Source organism: Schistocerca americana, unplaced genomic scaffold, assembly GCF_021461395.2.
Source record: "Schistocerca americana isolate TAMUIC-IGC-003095 unplaced genomic scaffold, iqSchAmer2.1 HiC_scaffold_15, whole genome shotgun sequence".
Taxonomy (NCBI): domain Eukaryota; kingdom Metazoa; phylum Arthropoda; class Insecta; order Orthoptera; family Acrididae; genus Schistocerca; species Schistocerca americana.
In genome coordinates, this window is record NW_025725583.1 from 1,263,828 (window position 1) to 1,272,854 (window position 9,027).

The 9,027-nt window shown below is 37.4% G+C and overlaps 1 protein-coding gene across 1 annotated transcript; it reads left to right on the forward strand.

The window, feature by feature from the left end:
* The first annotated feature begins 731 nt into the window (after positions 1-731).
* On the forward strand, positions 732-2,703 carry LOC124569475. The gene is made up of 4 exons (XM_047131088.1): positions 732-829; positions 988-1,187; positions 1,234-1,682; positions 1,726-2,703. The coding sequence occupies exons 1-4, from the start codon at positions 732-734 to the stop codon at positions 2,701-2,703; spliced, it is 1,725 nt and encodes a 574-aa protein (XP_046987044.1).
* Positions 2,704-9,027: the final 6,324 nt, after the last annotated feature.

A 9,027-nucleotide genomic window follows, 5' to 3' on the forward strand; every position in this document is an offset into this window, starting at 1 on the left:
AGGCAGTGGCAGAATGCTACAATAATGTCTTTTCCTATCTCCCAACTGCACTATATTCCAGCCACAAGCAGTAGTTTAACTAAGTTTTAAACATCACTAATTTATATGGGATACTATTCATATAAGTAACACACTTTCAGATATTAGGTAATTTGAAATTTGCAATTTATAAAATTCAATTTCAATGCTACATTAAAATGGAGAACTCCTTGGGATTTTATAACATTCCTGAAATTTCCGGAGTTTTTCCTGGTAAAATCTACATAGGTACTCCACAAGCCACCATAGGATCCATGGCAGAGGGTACCCTGCACCAATACTTGTCATTTCCTTTCCTGTTCCACTCCTGTTCCACACTTACTTCTTAGCAGTTTAATTAAAACATTTAAAATGTGGAAACAAATATCATTATTGGAAGACTCTGAGGCAGCATATTTCCAGAGAGCACCCACAGCAGTTGAACAAAATCGTACTTCATGTTACAAATAATGAACCTTCATGCTCCTATCAGTGCTAAATATGTGACAAGAGTTTTACTTGGAAAAGAAATTTAGAACTCCACCAACTGAGGTGTACAAGCTTGTGAAGACATTAATACAGGTTAGAGATGTTGCTATATTTGAAGAATCACTGCAAAAAGCACTCCAGAAGCTCTATAGTGATACACATACATCCAAATTCAGTTATTATTTGAAGACCTACTATGAAAAAAATGCTAACTGTTGGGCATAATGAAGCAGCAGAAGAGGTTGAAGTGTATTATACACACATCGGAAGCAGAGTCAAAAAAGTGTTGGATTGATTGTTTCCAAGCCCCACCATCAATGAAGTGTGAAATCTGAAGATCTGAAGTTCTCTAGTGAATGTCAATTTTTGAAGTGGAAAGAGAAATTGAACATACTGCACAATCCTGAGTCGTCAAACACCACGGCATTTTAAGTTAGTTGATGATTGCTCAACCTGTAAGTATGTTTGCCATCATTCAAGTCAGGTTCTCTCCAAAGTTGAAGATATGAGACACCTCAAAATGGCAGGTAGTAAAATTGATGGAAAGTGCCCTGCAGAGATGAAAGTCCTCTATAAGGAAAAAAAGTGCCTTGTTAATTTTGTGTCCACTCGTGCTGGACATGATCTAGACCTAAGTCATTTGAATCTGACTCCACAAGAGCATAGTTGCAGACATTGCTGTTTGAATCCTGTTTCCCATTGTTCATGGCAAAATTTAATCAACAGTGCAGGATTTCAACTCAGAGAGAGTATATCTCGCAACATTGCAGGACTTGCATAACATTAGAGCTTCTTATTATTTGGCTTCAAAGTCAGTCAGACATCGACACGATGCCATCAGCGTAGAAGCTTGGGTACAAGAAGTTCAGGAAAGTGATAATGCGTGTGTATTATTTTATAAGCCTCAAGAAATAATCACTAACCAGCATGCGAAATTGAGAAGTGAGGATTTCATGTTAGTAATAATGAACACTGCACAAGATGAATTATTGGCAAAGTATGGAAATGATTATATTTGTGTTGATGGGACTGCTGGTCTAAATGGCTATGATTTTGAACTTACCACAATACTAGTACTGGGTGATAAGAGACAAGAATTTCCATGCGCTTTCCTCATTTCTAACAGAGATGACAGTGATGTATTAAATATATTTTTCAACTATATAAAGTCTCAGGTTGGACAGATTTGCCCCAAGGTATTTATGTCAGATCTGGCAGAATCCTACAGTATTACTTGGAATGGAGCAATTGGGTCTCCTACAAAGAGACTTGAATGGCACCTGGCATGTGAATAGAGCATGGACGAACAACATTAATAGTAAAGTTCTACATAAGGACCAGAGAACTGAGGTGTACAAGCTTGTGAAGACATTAATACAGGTAAGAGATGTTGCTATATTTGAAGAATCACTGCAAAAAGCACTCCAGAAGCTCTATAGTGATAAAGATACATCCAAATTCAGTTATTATTTGAGGACCTACTATGAAAAATATGTTAACTGTTGGGCATATTGTCACATGAAAGCTGGACTCAATACAAACATGCACCTGGAGAGTATGCACAAGGCTTTAAAATATGTACGTGCTAATGCAAAGCAAGTGAAAAGACTGGACAAAGGTATATCTGCACTGATGTCATTTGTAACCACAAAGCTGTTTGATGGACTTACTGTTATCATGAGAGGAAAGGTAACTATTACAATAAAATACACTTGTGCTAGGCACAAGTCTGTTTTAATGGATGACTTCATTACTAAGGTAGACAGTGGTTGGGAAGTACCTTCTTCAAAATCAAACGATATCTTCCTTGTGAAGGACAATGACATTCACTGCAAGTGTAAATTAGTATGCAGTAAATGCGAAGTGCGCATTCATCAGTATTCTTGCACATGCATTGATTATAGTATTAAATTAAATATATGTAAGCACATTCATATTGTTTGCCAAACAGAAAAGAAGAGCAGAGGTGAGATTCCATGGCAAAATCATGTACTGTCAGATGCACTTGTTGTTGATGCTGAAGAATTGTCTGTGATTGATGAGAGGGAAGCAAGTTGGGCACAAGTAAGCACAAATACTAGCTGCAACACCCCAGAAACATTGTCAGATGAAAATAAGAAGACTGTCTCAATGTTTCCGGAAGTCATTGCTGGCATGTCAACTGCTAAAGTTCAGCTAGCCAAAAATTGGCGATGACGTTGAAGGTAAATGTAGGTGCTGTTAGAACCCATCATCAGCCCTTTCATCAGCGCAGAAAGGAGTTGCAAGAGGAAACTTGTGCCACAGAGGAGGTCGTTTTCGACAAAGAAGAGGAAATCACTACACCACATACCTATGACTGTTCCTGATGAAGAAAAAAGCCATAGATATTGAAAACACTTCTTGGTGAAGGTTTGTACCACTAATTAGCAACCATTTCATGGCAATATTTTACAAAAGGCGTTCAAAAAGTTTTGCGCAGATGTGTCTAATTTTTTTATTTTTTGCAGGAGGAGAATGAAATTTTTTGTGAACATGCTTGGAACATTTAGCTATACAGTGAGCCTATTCAATGTAGCCTCCATCAGCTGTGTTGTATCTGACCCAATGTTCTTTCCATGATGTAAATGCACTTTGGTAAAATTCTGGGGATTGAATTTTACACCAATGCTTGACACAGGAAATAAGGTCTTTCTCACTATCAAATGTTTTACCGTGCAGGTGGGTCTTCAGATGACCAAAGAGGTAAAAATAAGACAGAGCCAAGTCCGGATTGTAGGGAGGATGAGGAACAGTTTTCCAACCCATTTTCCTGACTTTCTCCTGCGTCATATGGGCTTTATGGGGTTTGGCATTGTCATGGTGTAGTCTGATGAGCTGACCCTGAAGCTGTGGTCTGTTGGTCTTGGTGGCATGTTGCAGCTTGTCAAATGACCAACAGTAACCATCCTGGTTAATGGTGGAGCCAGGTTCCAAAAAGTCAATGAAAATGACACCACACTGATCCCAGAAGAAGGAGGCCATCACCTTCCGGTCTGCTGTTCGTGAAAGTCTTGGTTTCTTCTTCTGAGGGGAATACAGATGATGCCACTCCATGGATAGGGTTTTGCTCATGACACCGTCAAAACACTGTTTCCACTCTTCAGTAAAGGTCTTCATAAGACCCTTGCACACATTCTTCCTCACAGTTTTCATTTCTCTTGTCAGTAATCTAGGCACCCAACGTGCACAGATTTTTCTGTACCCTAGTGACTGTAGCAGTGATACTGCACTACCCAATGACAAATGATTCATTTCAGCAAGCAATCGTGTCATCACACGTATGTCATTTTCGATAATTTGATCAATGTTCTGCTTATTCACATCACTCACTGCCGTTGATGGTCTACCGGATCGTGGATTGTCCAGTAGAGAGAAATCACCTTCTTTAAATCTCTGCAACCACCACTGGATACTGCTGCAACCCACTGTGTCCTCCCCATATACAGGGTGCAACTTCCTGTGGATCAATGTGGCAGAGTCATCGCTGGTCTTGAAGAGGCACTCTATCACCAACCATTGTCGCAACCTGAAATCTACTTCACAGTCCATTATGGCTCAACTGTAAATAAAAGAAAATACTTGTATATAACAACTCATAGCTAAAAGTTCCAAGTATGTTCATAAAAAATTTCATTCTCCTCCTGCACAAAATAAAAAAATTATAGACAACTGTGCAAAACTTTTTGAACGCCCTTTGTAATACCTGAAATGCTCATGTGCCTCCATTCTGGTGCAGTAAGATCTACACCAGTATATATGTACATTGTCTTCCAAGTAGCCATTAACATTCTCTTAAAGTTTGATTTATAATTTATTTTTAGTGCTCAACAATGATGCTGATGGCACCATTTCGATGTCTGACTGACTTTGAAGCCAAATTATAAGAAGCTACAATGTTGTGCAGGTCTTTCAATGTTGTGAGATGTACACCATCTGAATTTGAGTCCTGCACTGTTGCTCGAATTTTCTCAAGAACAATAGGAAAGGGGATTCCCACAGCAATGTCTGCAGCTATGCTCTCACATTCTTGTGGTGTCGGATTCAAATGACTTAAGTCTAGATCATGTCCAACATAAGTTGACACAAAATTAACAAGGTATCTCTGCAGGGCACTTTCCATCAATTTTGTTACTGCCTACCATTTTTAAGTGTCTCTTCCCTTCATCTTTGGAGACTAACTGAGCTGAATGATGTTAAACATACTTACAGGGTGAGTAATCATCAACAAACTTAATGCCACAGTGTTCCATGAATCTGAATTGTGTAGTGTGTTCAATTTCTTCTTTCCACTCAAAAAATTCACCTTCACTAGAGAACGCCAGATCTCCAGATTTCACACGTATTTGATGAGCGGCTTGGAAATGTTCGCTCCAACACTTTTTTGACCCAGCTTCAAATGTGCACATCATACACATCAACCTCCTCTGCTGCTTCATTATGCCATGACTGTCTTGTGGTGTTGGTGGTGTTTTACATTTCTTTTCAGAGTAAAACTCTTGTCTCGTATGTAGCACTGATAGGAACATGAAGGTTCAATATTTGTAACATGAGATACAATTTCGTTCAACTGATGTGGGTGCACTCTGGAAATATGCCACCTCAGATTCCTCCAATAACTGTATTCGTTTCAGCAAGTTTCACACTTAAAAGCACTCATTTTAAATGTTTTAATTACACAAACTGCTAAGAAGTACTGCTAGTGTAAGGAACCGTGGTAAAACACATGGACTACAAAAAAGCAGGGAACAAGCATATTCTCACTCTACAAAAAGTGATGAACATATAGATGCACTACAGAGATCATATTGATGTGCTAAACGGGATGATGACGGAAGATCGTATCGATGTGGTACATGGGACGACGATCAAAGATCATATCGATATGCTACACGGCATGGACAAAGACTTTACACACACACTTGGTTGGTGTGGAGGGGGTAAATGGGCAGGACTTGGGCAATTTCCAGGGTTGTCGCTAACATTTCCTCTCAAAATGAACTTAATGTAAACAGTTGTAATGTCATGCTCATCCCACACAGTTTGGTGTTATGAAGTATTTCATGGTCTTCTTCCTAAAGCCTTTGGCACGTTTTGATGTTGATCTGTTCTTATTAGTCAAAATTACAAAAATTTAATGAAAGTCTAAAACAATGAAAAATTCCCGGATTGTTAGAAAAATCCTGTGTTTTCCCTAGTTTTCTCCCAGATAAAAAAATTCCTGGGTTTTTCCTGGATCTTCTGGTTTTCCTGGAGCATATACACCCTGTATTTGTATGTTGTCAGGCACTTTTAGTTTTACATCAAAAAATACACTACAACCTTCAGACACTGCAAGTTGTTTGTTTAATACGCATTTGTGCCAGACCTCTTTATTGTTAAGCAGCCCTCTGAATTATGCGTGAAACAGTCTTGCAAGCATCAGTCGTAAATGTTTGTGTGGTTTTACCAGTTAGCCCCAGTACAAATAAGGCACTTGAACTACTAAAAGCCAAATACAACATGTAAAGAAAACCTACATATCTCAAAGGGGAAGGTATTGAGGGAGATATGACTAATACTCAAAACTATGCACTGGAGTAGCATCTAAAGTTAACCTTAAACAAAATTTTAATTGGATATAAAATATAAAATGCAGATTCCTCTTCCTCAAGCTCCTTGTATAATGTGTGAAATTCCCCCTTCTCTACCGTGTAATAAGATTTAGTGAAACACACACACTGTGTGTTTTGTTTTGCATTTATGTCTCTCTTCTCTAATATAAAAGCTATTCCTGCAAACTGCAAACAATTTGATCCCAATAAATGTCATTTTTGTGCAAATATGGACTCCAGCATCCACACATATCATCTACTGCATTGTTTATAGGCACTTTGTGTGTAAAAACAGTTGAAAATAATCTTGTTAAGATTGCAGCCCCACAAAAAGAACAGTTGAGGACTTGAAGTGACATTATGTGCCATGACATGATGGTGTCATGATGTACAGTGTGATTGGCCTTCAATGTTAAAATTATTATGAATGTCATCTTCAGTATAAGACATAAAGTAGTTTACCGACCAATTTATACTAAGGAATACAGAATCTTCCAAAAAATTTGTTAACAACAAGAGAATATTTTTATAACATTTTGAAAAATGTGAAGTTATTTTCAGTTTTTAACATTGAGTTACCATTACTATAACTTCATTAAATCCCATCACTAGTGCACCAGGTGCATTTTCTTCTTTGCAAACATACAGCATATTATGCTGAGTTATAAATCCGATAACACAGTCCTGCTGAGGTGGACAAGTTTGTTTGTCAAGTTTGTGTGGTAAACCACTTCTTTCTGATAGCTGATAGACTAATGATCTGACAGTGGGATGTTTCTTTGCTGACTAAAACTTTTGCTCTACTCTGAATTCTGGTATGCTACCAGCTGATCTTTTTTTCTGCAGGGAATACATTTTTAAATTTCCCATCTGATTTGTCAACTCTGTAGTCTGAATTATTCTTAGCTTTACAAATGTATCTTCCCAATATTCCTTTGGATACGTTAGACTCCTTATAGGCATTTCAGAAGATCAAATGGCTGAAACTACCATGTACAATGATTTTATATCCAACTGCTATCTATCAGTCTTTCTAATGTAAGTTCAAACCATCTGAAAAAGGAAGAAAAAAGAGAAATATGTAGTTTGAAACATATTTGCATCAAAAAACAAAGGGGCAGAAGTGGACAAGAAGGCACTTAGCTGAGGACGCAAAAGTCATAACCACTTATACTGTGTTGATAAATGTAATACATATTGTAAATAAGATTTCATTAGTTTTGAGTTATGAAAAGAAGTAGAGTAGGCCATATCGGAAAAACAGTGCATTCAGTATTCCCAAAAACCAAACTTTTTTATTCTTGTTGTTATGACATGCCTTATCATTTTAGTTTCTCATTATTATAATACCCCATATCCAATTTGATGTACGGCAATGGTATTTAGATTGTAAGTAACCACCATAATTTACGGTTGCCCTTAAAGATATAAAAGAAAGTTCAATTTCCGTAAGTAGGCCGTATGGGGTACAGTTACCATAGTTACAAAAGATATTCTGTATGGTCCTGAATTAAAATTTAGAACTTTCTAAATATTCCAGGTAAAATATTTTGTTTAAATTTGAATATACTGCATTTTTGTATCAAACAAAATTGTTTCTCTTACGTAAATTGAAAGTGGAGGTGGGAGAAAGGAGAGAAAAGGGAAAGAACTATTGATGTCAGCTGCATTGGGACTGTACACCAAACCAAACCAGCGGTGATGAGTGAAAATGTGTGCTAGACTGGGATTCGAACCTAGGATTTCCTACTTACTAGGCAATTGCGTTAATCACTGTGCCACTCGGACACAGTGTTTATTGCAGCTGCATAGTCTATCTCAGTGATGCTAGATCGGAATATGGGTCGGCCAAGTGGTGTACCAAAACAGTCCAGACAATTGCGATAACCATTATGTCCAGGTGGCACAGTAGGTAACACAGCTGCCAAGTAAGCAAGAGATTCCAGGTTCAAATCCCAGTCCAACGCACATTTTCATTCATAGCCATTGATTTGGCATACAGTCCCGATGGAGCTGACATCAACAGTTCTGTCCCTTTCCTTTGCTTTCTCCCCCTCCACCTTCAGTTTACAAAATATGTGTCACAGCTGCGGGTTCCTCATGGTGTCTGTTCTTTTCAGCATGGTTGAAAGAGAAGACAGCATGCACTGATATAAATTTTGTTTCTGGTGAAGTTAACAATGTTTTTGGAATGCAATGAAAACTATTTATTTAGTGGTTAATAAATAAATTTTGCACAATTTATGCAAAATTGTAAGTTTACCTTTAAATTCTGTATCTCGTTTCTCATGCAATGAAATTTATATGGTGACCAAGTTGTAATTTTACATTTTCACACTGTAACTTACAAAAACGCTTTTGTGGAAAACAAGAAAATTTGGAAAATGTATAGCTCTAAAATGCTTCCACACACCATGTACTTGCATAAATGTCTTAAATCACATACTTTGTGACTGATACCAGAAAAAATCCTACTGATGAGAAAGTGGTACAGTAGGGTTCAGTTGACCAAAACCCGTCCTCTTGGCTTCTTACAACACTAACATAACACAATTTTCGCTGTGATTATGTATGTCTTTCTTTATAAAATCAGTTTTATATGTGTTTGCTACCAAATGCAATTAATATTTTTGTCACATGTTCTACTTACTGTAAGCTGTTCAATACACTTACATATGCATTCTGGTTGAAATACTTTCCAGCATACTGTTTTGACAATGTTGAGTAAATTTTGGTGAGTTATACACCTCCTGATAACAAAGATCTTATTTATGATCACTGTCCCATAATGCACAAAATTCAAGAAGATCTAAAATTAACAAAATGGGCTACATTTGCATTTCTTTTCTTCTAACAGCTGACCAAATATATTTTCATGTTTCACAAACAACCCAAAGAAAGTTTATCT